Source organism: Rhododendron vialii, chromosome 9a (genome assembly GCF_030253575.1).
Source record: "Rhododendron vialii isolate Sample 1 chromosome 9a, ASM3025357v1".
Lineage (NCBI taxonomy): Eukaryota > Viridiplantae > Streptophyta > Magnoliopsida > Ericales > Ericaceae > Rhododendron > Rhododendron vialii.
Window position 1 is genome coordinate 36124962 of NC_080565.1, and position 18652 is coordinate 36143613.

The window sequence follows — 18652 nt, forward strand, 5'->3', positions numbered from 1 at the left end:
AGCTACATATAGTGCATGTTTTTTTTTTTTCCTTCAGATTTTAAGATTTTGATATTCTAACTTTTCAGAATCAGTTTGGAATGTTTGATTTCAAAAATTCTAGGATACAAATTCTTACATTTCTACATATTTTGAAATGCTAAAAAAAATTTAAAAAAATTCAAAGCTGTGTTTGGGTAGCTTTCAAAGCTTTTTGTATTAAATTTTAGGTTTTAAGTTTTAAAAAAATTGATTTTTTAGCTTTTTGTAGTAAGTAAGCAGTATCAACTTTTACTGCAGTTTAATCAAAATTCTACAACTATAGTAAAAATGTTTATCTTATTATACTAAAATCTAAAATCTAGAATTTGCAGCAAAATTTGAAGACAGAATCTAAACATTGTATCTAAAGCTATCGCAAACACGACCGTAGAGATTTACGACAAAATTCAAAATAATCACTTTTTTTGTGTGTGTGTGAGTGTGTGCGTGGTTATTATGCATATTTTGGATTAGCTACATATTTTTTCAGTATTAGTTACGCAATGTTTTTAATAACCCTAATTTTTCTTACCCAAATTTCCTTGGTTGTTGTACCATAAGCTTGTCCATTAATAACTAATATAGTATTTATACTTTAGATTGATACTCCATATATTTACGTAGATTTCATTAATGCTTTTAGTAAGAAGGTTTGGAGATATTGTGCCGTGGACAAAAGGAGCAAGGCACACAAATCATGGATCGTGTGGTTTGGTTGGGGTGTCGACGTTGACCTAGCTAGGCCTAAGCTACTGCTGCCCTGCCCATACTATCTTCTTGGAAGCTACTGTACCCAACTTGGCACGTGTATTTCGTTGCTTCGATTAAGGAGACCATTCCAAATGAAAATTTTGGACTTTCTTCTTTCTTTTATTATTATAGATTATTTCACTAACTAATTGGTGTGGATCTTTTATATATATACAAAAAAAACTATGAGAAGAGACAATTCGCAGATAACCACGCAGAGACAAACGCGTTTGGTCCCATTTCGGGTCTCAAAAAAATCTAAAAAAATATCCATAAATTTTTGAATATTATTTTATGGGGCCCTGTAAAAAATCAGCTCCAGTGGATATCGGTAAGTATTACTTTTTGATTCGTAAGGACGAACTGAGCAGTTTCGCTCCTATGAATCAAAAAATAATACTTACCGATATCCATTAGAGCTGATTTTTTACAGGGCCCCATAAAATAATATTCAAAAATTTATGAATATTTTTCTAGATTTTTTTAGGACCCGAAATGGGGCCAAACGCGTTTGTCTCTGCGTGGTTCTCTGCGAATTGGCTCTGCTGTTAGCAGAGCTCATATATATACAGAGTTCTTTTTAGATCCGGACGCCTTACGGTCCGGACCTCGAATTTTCCTATCGAATTTTGATAATCCGAGCCGCTCAAAGTGATCAGAACGTGATTTTAAGAGCACTCGCGAGAAATCAGCAAAAAAAAATGATCGGGAAGGGCTTGATTCGAACAATTTTTTATTGAACGGTTCAGTAAAAAACTGCTCGGATCAAGCCCTTCCCGATCATTTTTTTTGCTGATTTCTCGCGGGTACCCTTAAAATCACGTTCTAAACACATTGAGCGGCTCGGATCATCGCAAATCGATCGGGAAAGGAAAAATCCGGACCATAAGAAAATTCGGGCGAGTGGACCTGAAAATTCGATAAATAAATGAACGATGCTGATCACACCATTAATTAGGTGGACAGATCCCAATGTTATATTATGCAATCACCCATTCTATACCCAAGAAATGTGGGATTGTATTCCAAAACATCCCCCTTAAAGTGCAACCCGTTTTGAGGTCTGACAAGTGTTAATTAAGTCTCTTTGTGGGTTTATCATTGTGAGGTCTTTTGGTTTGGTCTGTGACCATGAGGTTTGGATTATAAAATTTTAAGATGTACCCTGCTCTCTGATACCATGAAGAAACTTCATATCATATAAACTTTTCACATAGTATCAGAGTGGGCATATTCCATCCCAAAATTAAAAGTTGAGCCTAGACTCCTTGCATGCATGTTCATGCACCCGAAAAAGATTGCACGGAGATATATCCAACAAAATGAATACAGGTGACAGACCTAAACGTGGCTGCATGTGAGTGGGGTTGTTAGACAATAGTCCCAGGTTGCTTGCGTATGGAATGTGAGATTACTTAATAATATGATGATAGATCTTTTTACTCATTGTCAATTCATTTTGGGTTGGTTATAAAATTTCAACAACAATCACTTTGAAGAATGTGAAGTAGTAGATTTAAATGTTTCACGCAAATAAAAGCATACCAAATTCACCATTTTTTTAGTGAACTTTGAGGTTTAGGTTGAAGCTCTTATTATATGACAATTATATACATGAATAACTACTTCTAGTTGAGCAAATGTGATTGCAAATTTTTTTTTTCTTTTGCTTACGGGGAGGTTAGAGGATAAGCAATGTTTGAGAGTGACAACACAAATTGACTCTATATATTGGAGGGGAAATCATCATTTGATAAATGTTGCGATACACATTCGATTTGGTGCGTATCTTAAAGTTCGGTAGGTTGAGACTAAAAACCGATGAGTATTTTTAAACGTCTCTCTTTTTGGATAAATATTTTATGACAATTACCCAGTGCATCACGCAACACGTCTTTTTTTTTTTTGTTCTTAAACGTTATATATATGTATATAGTTGATGGCATGAAACTTTGCATCATCAAAGTTTATTATTGACAATTGTGGGTTTTACCTATTTTTTCAACTTATATTTACTCTTGTTTATGTATACACTCTAGAAACGATACTATAGATAAAATATATATTTATTGGTCCAATAGATTAAATATAAATACTAACGGATGACTTTGATAATGACACAACCTTTTTTTTTTTTCTTACTAATTAAGCTTCTATCTGTCTTTTTGGGCTAATGGGTTTGCAAATTCATGTCTGTTTATATATATGGGGCCGGTTCCGCTCACACCTAATTTGACACCCGTCAAGTTCTTATTGATATCAAAATGAGCTGAATTTTTGCAGGGTCCCCTATTTTACTCATTTAAACAAGATCAACGGTTCGGAATAGCACAATGAGACTCGGAAGGGTGAGGTGTTGAAATAGGGTTAGATGTGTATATGTTTTCTTTTTTGCTTAAGCGGAGGTTTAAATTGAGGATAAGCAATGTAGGAATGTAGGAAAGTGACAACATAAATTAAAAATCTAAAGCCATCAATTCTCTGTTCACAAGTCACGAGACTCGGCCCCATTCCAAATTCTCAAATAAGTACTTTAAAAATAAGGACCTATTTTCAAGCTTAAAAATAATAGGTTTAAAATAAATTTTCAATTTTTTTACAGGATTTGATAGATCTCATCGAAATCTATCAAACAAGATCTATATTGCATATTTTTAAAAATTTTCATAAGCCTATTATTTTTAAGATTGAAAATTGCAAATAAATATTTATTTTTTAAGGGGGAAAAGCGGAACACCACCTCACGACTATGCAAAATTGAAAATATTTTTGTTGGATTATTTTTTTTCAAATGGAATTTTATAGGGTGATTATGACTTCCCAAAGTGGTCCAAAATTTTTGGTGCTTTATACGCCAATGTTCCCTATATACATTACAGTTCTTGGCTACTTCCCTTTGGAAAGAGGGATTCCAGATGTCCAAAAGTATGGGTACAAAAAAGTGCATTCAAAGATACATTATTAAAATTATGAATGGTACAAACTGTAAAAGGTACCACATCACTATAGTTCAAAATACCGTTCAACGTGTTCTATGTACGAGCAAAATTTACATGCATGGACGAGATTGATATTCACATTCAATATATGTACGTGGCATAATCAGTAGTAGGTGGACCAAAATCGTAAACGCAATATATATCTAACATAACATAATGGTAGTTTGTGAACATTAAACACGATTGAAACTATACGATAACAATAAAAAACAAAAGGGAAAAAAACCGAAATGTTCCCTGTAGTTTAGTGTTTGTGTCAACTTGGTCCCTGTAGTTTGAATTGGCTCGATTTACACTCTGTAGTTTCTATTTTGTTCCAACTTGGTCCAATTACTAACTCCCGTTAGCCTCCGTTAACCCTATACACAAATGGGTCTCTTTTCTGGTGAATTACCGAACCCTTTCTTCTCTAACCTTGCAGACCTAAAGCCTTTTCTTAAAAAGCAAAACGAAGTCACTCTTTTCTAAAAACCGGGTTCTCTGACCTGTGTTTTTTTTTCTAAAATACTTGAACTATTCTTCCGATATTCAAGAAGTGACCAGATACACCTAAACTTTATGCCCGGTGGAAACTCTAAGTTATTTTCTAAACCCTTTTTGTGGCTCAAACTACAGCCGGACCTGATTCTCCTTTATCCGGAGATATGTAGGCAGCTTGATAAAAGCTCAGTCCCTTTTTAAAATAAAACCCACTTCAATTTCTAAAGTTCAAACATTTTTCAAAAATATCCGAACCCCTTTTATAGAACACAAAACTCCTCATTTTTCCTTTCTTTTCAAGAACCACATTGCAATCTATAGGAACCCGATCACTTATCCAAACCCTAATCCCTCTCGCTCCTTCCCCCCGAAGGAGAACGAGACACGTTTCGGTCGAAGGTAAAATCCCGGGTGCGACAAATAGAGAATGGAAGCCGTGAAAAAAAAAATAAAGAATGGAACAATGAGGCTCTGTGTTTTGGTTCAGAGGTATATTAGGGCAAGAGTAGAATGACAAATTATAGTTTTAACCCTAGAAAAGGGGCCCATTCGTGTATGGGGTTAACGGAGTCTAACGACAGTTAGTAATTGGACTAAGTTGGAACAAAATGAAAATTACAAAGTGTAAATCGAGCCAATTCAAACTGCAGGGGCCAAGTTGACATAAACACTAAACTACAAGGACCATTTTGGCTTTTTTCCCAAAAAAAATTATGGGATCATTTAGTTTTGGGTTTGAATGTTGAAACATTCCTGTAATTGCAAGAATTAAACCACCGAATTTTTATTTATTTATTTTCTGTTTTCCTTTTTCAGCAAACCACCCACTAAACTCATTCTGACCACGTTTCCCAATTTACCCTAATTGTATATGGGTAGAAACAGAGGAAGATCGAAAAATTGCAAAAATTTCGACTTATGCGAACATAACGTACTGATAGGATGCAACTTATGTTAGAACTGACCTTTGAGTAGTGGATGAACACTAAAACCAAACGTTGATGAACCCAACTTTACTAATTACTTTAATCGAAATCTAGAGACAAAAATGTGGAAACACCATTAGAAGAGAGAATATAAGAATATTAGAAAAACCGAGTCAGGAAAAATACACGAGTATACATATATGAATTTTGTAAACCTTTTGTAGCGAATGGAGAAGTGAAGCCAAACACAATAAACGTTCTAACAGATTGAGCAATCACGTACGTAATTCGGTGTAGTTCTCGTAGCCGGTGAACATTGCCTCTAACTTTCAAAATCTGGAGAAAAAAAAGACGAAACACCAATATTAATTGGGGGAGGCAAATGAGAGAGTGAGAGAAAATCGTGCCGAGAAAATAACTGAGGTGGGTTGGCATGACAAGTGGTTCAACATGGGTTTTTTTTTTTCGTTTTTCTTTTCTTCCGTGTGGTCTTCGGGTGGGACACGTGTAACGTGTGGGTTTTTTATTGTTTAAAAAAGTGAAAAATCTAGGAAATTAGGAATTAGAGTTTGATTGCTTGTGGGGCTCAAATACATTTGTATAGATTTGGAAATATTTGGCATTTTTTTGTGCCCTTAGAGCAGCTCCAACCAAACTCCATAATGGTCAAAATCTCTATATTGAGGGAGATTTTGTAATTTATCGTTTCTTTTGTTCAACTTTTTGATCTTTATGGGGAAATCTTAGAGGGAACTGTAGTCTTTTTTAGAAATTTGGTCACCCAAACAGAGGTGAGGTCTCCATTTTTAGAGATCCAAAAGTAAATTTGGAGACTCAATATCCAAGTGGATGTTTGGGAAAATTATTTTGACAGTTTTTAAGATTTTAGCTTCTAAAAGGCAATTTAGAATGTTTGTCAAAAATTCTACAAACCTGATTTTTAGAGTCTAAAGATTCTGAGAACCTGCCTGAAAAGGAAAGAAATTCTCAAAATTTCAAAGTTGGATTTGGGTAGCTTTTGAAATTCTGCAATCTAAATTTTCAAAAAAAGAATGAAAATTTCATAATCTGGCAACTGCAACAAACGTCTTTCTCAACTTCTACTAAAATCTAAAATCGAAAATCTGCAGCAGAATTTGAAGCTTAAATTTAAAAATCTGTATCCACAGCGAACGAAAACACACTCTAATTAAAAAGGACGATGATCAGTCCATTCAAGATAAATATTTTTCCACAAAGTACAAAAGGCTAAAGAAAATATGAGGAGATAAATTACAAATTTTTCCTTAATATAGAGATTTGGAGTGTTATAGAGTTTGGTTGGAATTGCTCTTTAACATTGCAATTTATTTTATTTTATTTTTCTCTCTCCCAAAACAAAACAATGCTATTTTTACATAGTACGGTATGGAGTGATATACAACCTTACTGCAGAATTTTGGGCCCTTCGGTCATCGAATTCTAGTAGACAGTGATAACGGTGGATGTCGCAGCCGCAAGAGCACCGCCCCGTCGAACGAATTTATATTTATACTCTCACTCTCTCTCAAAAGCAAGAAGTATTGCAGAAGAAGAAGCAGCTCTAATTTTCCGGTGCGTTGGAGTAAAGGGAGATCTCTTTATATAGCCGAGGAGGAATACGAGAATTCAATAGCAACAAATGCCAATATTCAGTATGGGGAATTTAACTCTGTGATTAAATCGCCATTGATAACATTCATCACGGGAAATTAACTAGGCAATAAACCCATTTAATATACGAAATTGATTATGTGATTACACTATTGTAACCTCCATCCCATAATAGTCTGGTTTCACAAAGCCCAATTGAATTACAAACTAACCCAGACTAGACCTCGGACCACAGGCCGCAGGCCCACGAATTTCGAGTCTTGGCCTCGGCCCAAATCTTGGCTAGGTGTCTGGTGACGGTGAGCGCACGCGTGTCCCTTGGCCTTTTCAATTATCATAATGAGACAATTCTCATTCATATTTTGTTTATATTTAGATAGGAAGACTGAACTCGGATGGTCTTAACTTGTCTTGGCTGTATTTGGTTAATTTTCTTTTAATTGATTTTCTAACTCTTAGTCCAAAGATTTACTTCTTCAACTCATCTCGATGTTAGAAATCGGAAAAACTGAAAAGTATTAGACCAATTCTAACAAACTTTAGGAAAGACAAAAAAATTAAGCTGAAACGAGTGCTTTTTTATTTATTTAATTTTGAATAAAAAAATCTGTGGTAAAAAATAGTACAAAGAAGTTAGGCAAAACTTTATCGACGATGCGAAATTAGTTTTACCTTTTACCACTCAAAAAGTGTTATTACATTTTCACCAAGAGTAAGATCGGGCTCGATTATCTCGCTCATTTGCATTGTCTTTTTTACTTATTTTTGTATTTAGTCAAAAAATTATGAGTTTCGATCATAATTTTGTATTTTTTCGATTCTTCTAGCTGAGACGAATCAATAAGTCACAAAAGTTTGACGCAAATTAAACTAACAAATGCGCTTTGTGTCATGAGGGTCTCGAGTGGAGCCGATGTAATACCATTAATTGATACCTCTAGTAGTAATCTATTCTATTAATCCTCCAACATCATACTTGCGGGGAAAAAACTCAGAGAAAAAAGAGAGACGAGGTTATTCGATGTTTCGTTCCAATTTTATCAGATGTCTCCGAAGAGACAGATTATTCAATGTTCATTTATTCCAAATTTCCTTAAAATTAAAAGGGCCCAAGATGTTGTGTATGGCCCGAGTGTCTGTGCTTACTAGTTAAATGCTGATCACTTCATTGGTTAAACCCAGCCCGGAGAGTGTTGCATTCACACACATTGGGCTGCTCTTATTTTTTTCACTCAACATGCAAAATTTAAATTGCAAATTAAAAGGGACTTCCATTCAACAGATGAATTTCAAATAAATTTATTTCATAAATCTCAAACACCACTTGCAAATACTTGCAAGTATTTTAAAGTTCATGGAGGGCTAAATACTAAATGTATGATGCTGCACTTATAACAGTGTTTGAATTTTCCTGATGATAAGACTAAATTATTTTAATTTCTTACAAACCAAATATACATGCACTTAATCGACACCCATCGACCTTATATCTTTAATCAGACAATCCAAATTACAGTATGATGACCCACCTTCGGCAACAGCATTTTTAGCCAATTTCGCAATCTTATCAGACGAATGTTGAAATTCTTCTCTCCGTACATCCATGAGATCTCTGATCATTGTCTCTATTATGCCCCGATCACAAGTATCTTTCATATCCAATCCAAGTTTCCATACCTCTCCCACAAACCTACTATTAACTTGTTGGTCACCAAAATATGGCCAACAAATCATTGGTACTCCGATTACGATGCTCTCCAGCGTCGAATTCCACCCACTATGAGTTATGAATCCGCCAATAGATTTGTGACCTAAGACCTCTTCTTGTGGAGCCCATCCAATTATGCAACCTCTTTCCCTCGTTCCCTCCAATATCTCGGTCGGTAAATGACTTACCCAATCTTTCCCCATCATCACAGAATCTGGTCGAATGACCAACAAGAATCGTTTCTCACTACATACCAGACCATGCAAAAATTCCATTAGCTGGTCCTTTGCCATCATTATAATGCTTCCAAAACTTACGTAGATTACAGATTTTGGCGGTTGTGCATCAAGCCATGCCATACAACTTGTATCTTCTTCCCACAAACCATTTGAAGAACTCGATGAAGCAAGTCTTACCTTAAGGTGTGCGTGGAGTGGCCCCACGGTATAAACTTGTGGACATTGAGAACGTATCGGAGCAAGTACAGATCCTTCCAAATCTTCAAACGTGTTGAGTATCAGAGCTCGTGCTCGAGTAATTTGTAGGGTTTCACTCAAAAGTATTTGCAAGTCCTGATTAGCTGCGTCTCTAACGCGATAGATACTTGGGAGGTCACGCTGTCGAAGAAAACCATCCATACCGGGTACGCATTTTATAGGTGCATCCATATTGTTCCCTACCTTGGCAGTAGTTTTTCACAGTATTAAGGCTATAAGAGCATCCACATTGTAATAAGCAAATTGGTATGGATAAGCAAACTTAACAATAATGCTAAAAAAACACCTCACATTGTAATAAGCAAAGTTACAAGTCTTTTAGCAAATAATCAAATTCAATCCATTTCATAACCAAACTTAACAACTTTTACCAATAACCAAAATTCAATAACCAAACCCAATAACCAAACTCAAAACTAAAAAACACCCCACATTAGAATCGTCTCATCGACACGAATAATTTGGTGTGGTTGGGTGCGTGATTAAAATTCGTTTGCAATTAGACATAGGTGTATTGCATATTGTGGGGGGTTTTTTTTTTATAGGGATGCAAAAATAACCAATGTGGAGGTAAAGTTTTTTAAGTTTAATTATGAACTAAATGGATAATCAAATGCTGACGTAGCACATTTTGGTTATTGAATTTGATTATTCCCATTGCGGATGCTCTAAGCACTAGACTTGAAAAGAAAAAAACAAACCAACAAATGCAGATCAAAAAATTCCTGATTATATTATTTTACTTCAATTTTATCAAAAAATACTAGTGGATGTTTTCTTTCAAAAACAAAATTTCACTACCCTTGCGGTCAGGCTAGGCCTTGGGCATAGACTCACCAGCGCCTAGGGCCTCCGGTTTTGGACCCAACTAGTTGAATATATTAAATATTATGTATATAAACTATTTCACAACTAGGCTAATGTAGCACAGTGGTACAAGTGTGCGTGTTTTGAGCATGGGATTGCGAGTTTGGTCCCTAGCCCTTTCAATTTTTAACGCAACAATTTTGAAACTTGTATTAAAAAAGGTTTTGAAACGATGTTTTTGAAGATTGAACTCACGATTTAAGGTATTAAAGAGGTGGTACAATCACTTTGCCAACAAGGCTGCTTTTTTCCTATATTGAACAACTAATTAATTTAATAGAAAATGAAAGGTTCCATTTTCAAATTCTGCCTAGGGTCTCGGAAATTTGAGAGCTTGGACGGCTTGCGGCTCACAATTCCTCCACAAACACACGTTTATTATATTGGGTCTCACACTAATATATAGTAGTAATTGCAAACGATCCACACATAGTAGATGTGTAGTTACGCAGATATATAGTTGGTATTTTACGCAGATATAATTTCAAATTTCATACAGTAGTTACCTTGAAAGGGAATTTCACCGGCTTCAATGAGTTTGGGGCCACACAAGAAGGCCCAAAAGGCACAAGCGCTGGTGGTCCGGAAAATGATGACCGGGATCCCAAACTCTTCACCGACGTCAATGGCGAAACTCAATAAACCATCGGCTATGATGCAAGATGCCCGCTTTCGACCCAAGCCCCAATCCTTTCTTCCATCGGATCCCAGCAGTTCTCTGAGAAGTGGTTTTGCCGTAGCTCTGAACGAACGGAACAGCTCCATGACTCTATTACCCGAACGCAGGTCGTCTTCGGGTAACCCGTCCGGAATGGCTTCGAATCGGAACCCGGAGTAGCGGGTTAACCGCGAGATCAGGGCGGTGCTGTTGCGGAGGAGACGGCGGTGGATGAAGTGGGTGACTAGGAAGGTGACGTGGAGGCCGGCGTGGCAGAGAAGCTCGGCTAACTTGAGCATGGGGTTGACGTGGCCCTGTTCCGGGTAAGGGAAGATGAGCACGTGGGGAGGAGGGACCTCTGTTTCTTGATCATCCATGGTTCAAGTACTTTTCGGATCCCAAAATTGGATCTTTTGATGCACTGAAGATTGAAATGGTTCAGTAGCTCTGATGCAGTGATGCTTGGGAATGGATAAGAAACTGGTGTGGATGAAGCAGGGACCATGTGATAATTTTGATCACATACCTACCACATATTTTGTCCAATAATGATAGGGCCACAACCTCGGGTCGCAACACCTATCACATCCGCTTAAGTGACACCGAATGAATGGTGGTTGCAAACTGGTCGCTCTTTCTTTACCAATTATGCAGCGCCGCATCGGCAGTTGTGATTGATGTTGTTGTCAGTTATTGTGTCCCTAGGATTATTGTAAGATTTTAATTTCTGCGCTCCACTTTTTATTGATGACACTCTACTTTGTCTATGAAGTCTTCACGTTAAAAATGGATTAGTAAAAAATAGAGCACGAAAATCAATTTTCTTATTGTATAAGTATTTGTTTCAACACGTTTTCAAACAATAAACATGTAGTAGGAAAGTATCCTTGTTCTCACAATAGAATGTATGTATTTCATTATGTCATAGGCTTTGATAGGTCTCCTAATTTGTGATTGATCAATTTTAGATAACAACAGCAGGTCGATGTCGTTCTATTGATTCGAATGCAAGACATTTCCATATGGCTCAGTTGTCGACGGAACACAGAGGACAGATACGTTATCCCTAGATGATATATCAGAATTACTTATATCCGATATTTGACACTCGAATAAAAATTATGGATATTATATCCTAAATTGTATATCCTCTTGAGGCCGAATATCCCAACACCACTTCCCCCAAGTCTTATAATATCCGTCTTTATATCAATGCCAATTTTATTTTTTTAATTTTATATCTACCTACTCGTATTCACAAAAAACAAAGGGGAAATGACAGGACAGAGGGGCTTGGACCAAATTATTACCAGGTGATGGACTACCTTTTTGGAAATCATAAGTCATGAGAAGGAGAATATTAATTCCCAATACATGGAATTTATAATTTATCAAGATAAAAATATCCCTGATTGATATTGAAAAATACTTTCCAAGACTCCATTGATTATTGTTTCACGTATAAAAGAGCAAATCATTAATTATAATGGACTACATTGGGTATTAGTAAAGACCAATATTTCTGTTAACATTGATCAAGTCATATTTTTTTAGAGAACTTTGTCCCAAATAATTGACTATTGCTTGACATATAAAAGAGCAAGTTATTTATTATAACGGATTACATTGGATATTAGTAAAGACCACATGAACACTACTCTATTGGCATCAAAAAATTAAGTGCTCCGAATTTCAATCCGTTTGAATGAGTGAGAAGATTTTATTTTTCTAATCATTTAATTCTAAAGGGTCATAATTAAATTTTGACTATAGGACTCTCGTTGGTTAGTCCTAAAAGATATTTGATTCTACGACTTTCTTAGGGTTAATCAACGAGAGCCCTATAGTCAAAATTTAATTATGACCCTTTAGAATTAAATGATTAGAAAAATAAAATCTTCTCACCTATTCAAACGGATTGAAATTTAAAATTTTTTTAACCATATTTTTTAATATATAAACTGCAGGTTGAAAAATTAAGTATTCCAAATTTCAATCCGTTTGAATGGGTGAGAAGATTTTATTTTTTTAATTATTTAATTCTAAAGGGTCATAATTAAATTTTGACTTTAGGGCTCTCGTTGGTTAGTCCTAAGAGATATTTGATTCTACAACTTTCTTAGGGCTAATTAATGAGAGCCCTATAGTCAAAATTTAATTATGACCTTTTAGAAATAAATAATCAAAAAAATAAAATATTCTCACTCATTCAAACGGATTAAAATTTAGAACACTTAATTAATTTTAGATAGAAGGCTGTGCGCAGTGGAAGAGAAGAACGTATGTCAATGTTCCAAGTTTAAATTTTAATCCGTTTGGACAAACGAATAATTTCTCTCTCTCTCAAGAGGAAGATGCAGCAGCAGCTGGCATCGTACGGAGGGAGAGAAGAAGAGGCTTAGGATTTTGAGTATATTAATCTTTTTACATGACCCTTTCCATGTATAATGAAATATTTTTTTCCATTTCATATTTTTAGAATTCTGTGAAAATTTGTCCATTGGTTGAGACTTAATTGCCCCATGGGCCACTGATCGGTGATTTCCCCAAAAACAAATGGGGTTGGCCGGTCCCTTTTTGTCCGCGTCTACCCATCCAAGCCCACCCTTTTGTCAAGCTTATCCTGCATTACCCCAGTTTTAGATAAATTACCGAAAATACCTCGGTCTCCCTCAACCATAGTTGTCAATCCCGTACCGTACCGGCCGGTACGTACCGAAATTGAAGAAAACCGGTACCCTAACACCCCAATACCGTTCCGGGCCAAAACCGGTCGGTACCGGCCGTTTCGGGAAATACCGGCCGGAAAACAAATACCGGGCCGTTTCGGGAAATACCGGCCGGAAAACAAATAACCCGTGACGCGCACCCGATTAATTGGTTTCCGAATCAATTTTTCCAAATTGCATTCGGCCATGGTCTGTTTTCCCGAGCGCGCGAGACCTCTCCTTGGATTTTCATTCACAAGCTCACTAGTGTGCAAAGTCTTTTAAGGTGGAAAAGAGTTTTGTAACTAAGCAATGTGGGACAAAAAGGCAAACACAATGTTTTATGACTTCACACCAAAATCCCAACAACAACAATTTATTTATTATGATCGTGAATCAGTAACAACGTCTTATGACAAGTATTATTGTTAATAGAATTTTTCTGCGCGATTTATACACTTGCAATGTTTGATTTTGGACTCCAAATGGTGAATTTTGTTGTCTTAATATAGATATTTTATGATGAATTTCATGGTATGGGGGATTTTTTTGAATTATAATTATATATAATTATTATATATATTATAGTTGCGGTAAATTCGAAACGGTACCCGGTATCTGACCGGTACCGGTACGTACCGTACCAATAGGAAAATCGGTACCCTGTCCGAAACGGTATTCAGAACTATGCCCTCAACCTTTACTGCCCCCACCAGAACTACGTCCTCCCGCCGCGACCTCCTCTAGCGGTACTAACACGCCCTCTCCGCCGCAACACCACCTTATCCTCGTCGTCATCCCTCGCCGTCCAGTCTAGATCGTTCAAAACTCTAGCTCCTAGTCCACGATCGCCGATGCCGCCGTCGACCTCGAGAATGGCGACAATGATGTTGCTGATGATCGGGACGGCGGCGGCGATTCCATGTAAGATCCACATTCGCTGACAAGAACTTCTTTAAGAAAAAACACCGGCACCGGGGAGCTCGCTACCGCCTTCCTCTTTAGCGGAACCTCTGCCATTTATCCGTCTCCGCGGATCTTCTATTTTTGTCGATTTTGGTGGCTGAAATTTCACAGATAAGAAGAACATCATAGATATATACATATAGATGTTTTATGTATGTAATTTTGTTTTGGAGGCTGAAATTTGGGTTTCTGGTGTTTGTTGTTCTGATATGGTTTGTCCTTGTGGCAGTTAAATGCTGATAAACTTTTGCTTACCTTTTATTGTTCTATCAGTGGAGACTCAATGATATGGTTTGTGTTCGTAGTGTTTGTTGTTGATGACGGGGCGTTGAGATTTTCTCTTAATTTAGAGGTGTGAATGCTGCATTTAGATGTGTGAATTGTGTAGATGGATGTGAGTTATGAGGTGTATGAATTTTGGAGTGTGAATTCTGTAAGGGGTGTAAATTCTGCAAAAAATGTGTGAATTCTCTGGGTGTGAATAGTATAGATGGGGTTTGAATTCTACAAAATGGTGTAAATTCACACCTCCAAAAATTCACGCATCTGAAGTGTGAATTCTACACAGGGGTGTGAATTCTAAAGAGGGTGTAAATTCTACACATGAGTCTGAAAGTGGTGTGAATTTTTGAGGGTGTAAATTTTCGGAGGTGTGAATTCTTGAGTATAAAAAGTGATTGGGACAAAATAGTAAAAGCATCTTTAAAATGGGTCTAGATAAGATGACACTTTAAAAAAGGATTTGCATGAAACTCCATGTAAAATTTGGGATCGGACAGAAATTTTATGAATCCATACGCCTTGCGAATTCTTGCAAGTATTTTTAAGTCCACTAGAGGGGTAGTGCTAAATCATGAATGATGCTGCTGCAGCTCTACTAGAGGTGAGCATGGTTCGGATTGGTTCAGTTTTATAGTAAACCAAGAACCAAACCAAATCTACGGATTATGAAATTGGAAAACCAAACCAACCCATAAAAATTAAGCTGAAACAAGTGTTTTTTTATTTATTTAATTTTGTCCTTTAATTATTTTTGAATCAAAAAATCAGTGCGAAAAAATCACAAAGAATTAAGTAAACCAATAAGTGAAATTGGGCTGCTCTTATTTTTCTCACTCAACATGCAAAATTTAAATTAAATAATTAAAAGGGGACCATGCAACAGATGAATTTCAAATAAATTTATTTCATAAATCTCAAACACCACTTGCAAATACTTGCTAGTATTTTTAAGTTCATGGAGGGCTAATACTAAATGCATGATGCTGCACTTCTACAGCTGAAACCATGTAGTAAAACTTATCACAGTGTTTGAATTTTCCTGATGATAAGACTAAATTATTTTAATTTCATATTAAAAACCAAATATACACTTAATCGACACCCATCGACCTTATATCTTTAATCAGACAATCCAAATTACAGTACGATGACCCACCTTCGGCAACAACTTTTTTAGTCAATTTGGCCATCTGATCAGACGAGTGTTGAAATTCTTCTCTCCTTACATCCATGAGATCTCTGATCATTGTCTCTATTATGCCCCGATCACAAGTATCTTTCATATCCAATCCAAGTTTCCAAACCTCTCCCACAAACCTACTATTAACGTGTTGGTCACCAAAATATGGCCAACAAATCATTGGTACTCCGACTACGATGCTCTCCAGTATCGAATTCCACCCACTATGAGTTATGAATCCGCCAATAGATTTGTGACCTAAGACCTCTTCTTGTGGAGCCCATCCAATTATGCATCCTCTTTCCCTTGTTCCTTCTAATATCTCGGTCGATAAATGACTTACCCAATCTTTCCCCATCATCATAGAATCTGGTCGAATGACCAACAAGAATCGTTTCTCACTACATACCAGACCATGCAAAAATTCCATTAGCTGGTCCTTTGCCATCATTATAATGCTTCCGAAACTTACGTAGATTACAGATTTTGGTGATTGTGCATCGAGCCATGCCATACAACTCGTATCTTCTTCCCAGAAACTATTTGAAGAACTCGGCGAAGCAAGTCTTACCTTGAGGTGTGCGTGGAGTGGCCCCACGGTATAAACTTGTGGACAATGAGAACGTATCTGAGCAAGTACGGATCCTTCTAAATCTTCAAACGTGTTGAGTATCAAAGCTCGTGCTCGAGTAGTTTGTAGGGTTTCACTCAAAAGTATTTGCAAGTCCTGATTAGCTACGTCTCTAACGCGATATATACTAGGGAGGTCACGCCGTCGAAGAAAACCATCCATACCGGGTACGCATTTTATAGCTACATCCATATTGTTCCCTACCTTGGCAGTTTTTCACAGTATAAGCACGAGACTTGAAAAGGAAAAAACAAACCAACAAATGCAGATCAAAAGATTTCTGATTATAGTATTATTTTACTTCAATTTTATGATAAAAAAATACTACTAGTGGATGTTTTCTTTAAAAAACACAAAAACAAAATTTCACTACTCTTGCGGTTAGGCCAGGCCTTGGGCATAGGCCCACCAGCGCCTAGGGCCTCCGGTTTTGGAAATATATTAAATATTATGTATATAAATTAATTTATAGTTGTAAAGTGCGCGTGTTTTGAGCATGGTATTGCAAGTTTGGTCCCTGATCCCTTCAATTTTTAATGCAACAATTTTGGAACTTGTATAAAAAAAAAGGTGTTTTGACCATGGTATTGCGAGTTTGGTCCCTGACCCTTTCAATTTTTAAAGCAACAATTTTGAAACTTGTATAAAAAAGGTTTTGAAACGATGCTTTTGAGGATTGAACTCACGATCTAAGGTTTTAAAGAGGTGGTACAACCATTTTGCCAACAAGGCTAGCTTGTTTCTTATACCGAACAACTAATTAATTTACTGAAAAATGAAAGAGTCCATTTTCAAATTCTGCCTAGGGCCTCGGAAATCTGAGAACCTGGCCGGTTTGCGGCTCACAATTCCTCCACAAACACACGTTTATATTGGGGTCTCACAGTAATATACCCATATGAAAAGCGATCAGGGAATTAACTTCAGCATAGAGTACCAGACTTCTCACACGACTATATGACCAAAGATCAGGTCTCCGACCCTTGGCTACTTTGAAACAACACATTTCACACTGAAAAGAAAAGCGCTTAACGATGCCATAGTCTGTACACGCATGGTAGTAATTGCAAACGATCGATCCACACATAGTAGATGTGTAGTTACGCAGATAGTTGGTACAGTATTTTATGTGACGATGAACAGGAAACTATCAATGATTTTTCAAATTTCAAACAGTAGTTACCTTGAAAGGGAATTTCACCGGCTTCAATGAGTTTGGGGCCACAAAAGAAGGCCCAAAAGGCACAAGCGCTGTTGGTCCAGAAAATGATGACCGGGATCCCAACCTCTTCACCGACGTCAATGGCGAAACTCAATGTCCCATCGGCTATGATGCAAGATGCCCGCTTTCGACCTGAGCCCGAATCCTTTCCTCCATCGGATCCCAGCAGTTCTCTGAGAAGTGGTTTTGCCGTAACTCTGAACGAACGGAACTGCTCCATGACTCTATCACCCGAACGCAGGTCGTCTTCGGGCAACCCGTCCGGAATGGCTTCGAATCGGAACCCGGAGTAGCGGGTTAACCGCGAGATCAGGGCGGTGCTGTTGCAGAGGAGACGGCGGTGAGTGAAGTGGGTGACTAGGAAGGTGACGTGGAGGCCGGCGTGGCAGAGGAGCTCGGCTAACTTGAGCATGGGGTTGACGTGGCCCTGTGCCGGGTAAGGGAAGATGAGCACGCGGGGAGGAGGGAGCTCTGTTTCTTGATCATCCATGGCTTCAAGTACTTTTCGGATCCCAAAATTGGATATTTTGATGCCCACTGAAAGATTGAAATGGTTCAGTAGCTCTGATGCAGTGATGCTTGGGAATGGATAAGAAACTGGTGTGGATGAAACAGGGACCATGTGATAATTTTGATCACATACCGACCACATATTTTGTCGGGAAAATTTCAAAAAAGCCCATGAACTTTCTGATAACTTGCAAAAAAACATCTGGACTTTCACTATTAACAAAAAAACACCCAAGCTTAGCATTCCGTTAGCAATTAAACCTCTGCCGTCCAATTCCGTCAATTTTTAACAGATGGAGCTAACGGAAGGTGTTAACTTTTTATTTTTTTACTTTTTACATTCAAAAATTACTTTTAACTCTTTTTTTTTATTGGTAAATAAATATGCAATTAAGTTCTTTTTTTCTTATTATTTATCGAAAATTACTTTAACCCTATTTTTTTTTTTCAAATTTTACCTTTCCACCACCCCCCCCCCCCTCTTTTTTCTTATTAGAATCGACTCCACACCACCAATTAATCCCACAACAAACCGCCAAAGCCTTAGCCACAATTTTAGAAATTCAAAAGTTCTTTTAACCTCCTCTTTGTAACCTTTTCTTTTTTTTACTACTT

The 18652-nt window shown here is 37.0% G+C and overlaps 2 protein-coding genes and 2 long non-coding RNA genes across 4 annotated transcripts; 1 reads left to right on the forward strand and 3 right to left on the reverse strand.

The window, feature by feature from the left end:
- Window positions 1-5092: 5092 nt before the first annotated feature.
- Window positions 5093-6750, reverse strand: LOC131300212 (uncharacterized). Its single transcript, XR_009190896.1, has 3 exons — window positions 6601-6750; window positions 5392-5512; window positions 5093-5286 (listed from the first exon to the last, which is right to left on the reverse strand). It is a non-coding gene; the product is annotated as an uncharacterized LOC131300212 (long non-coding RNA).
- Window positions 6751-8091: 1341 nt separating this feature from the next.
- LOC131300153 (7-deoxyloganetic acid glucosyl transferase-like) lies at window positions 8092-11092 on the reverse strand. Its single transcript, XM_058325863.1, has 2 exons — window positions 10387-11092; window positions 8092-9192 (listed from the first exon to the last, which is right to left on the reverse strand). Exons 1-2 carry the CDS (start codon window positions 10913-10915, stop codon window positions 8273-8275), a joined length of 1449 nt encoding a protein of 482 aa, XP_058181846.1. The 5' UTR covers window positions 10916-11092; the 3' UTR covers window positions 8092-8272.
- Window positions 9668-18056, forward strand: LOC131300210 (uncharacterized). Its single transcript, XR_009190894.1, has 3 exons — window positions 9668-9952; window positions 16786-16875; window positions 16958-18056. It is a non-coding gene; the product is annotated as an uncharacterized LOC131300210 (long non-coding RNA).
- LOC131300152 (7-deoxyloganetic acid glucosyl transferase-like) lies at window positions 15379-18017 on the reverse strand. The gene is made up of 2 exons (XM_058325862.1): window positions 17489-18017; window positions 15379-16505 (listed from the first exon to the last, which is right to left on the reverse strand). The coding sequence occupies exons 1-2, from the start codon at window positions 18015-18017 to the stop codon at window positions 15586-15588; spliced, it is 1449 nt and encodes a 482-aa protein (XP_058181845.1). The 3' UTR covers window positions 15379-15585.
- Window positions 18057-18652: the final 596 nt, after the last annotated feature.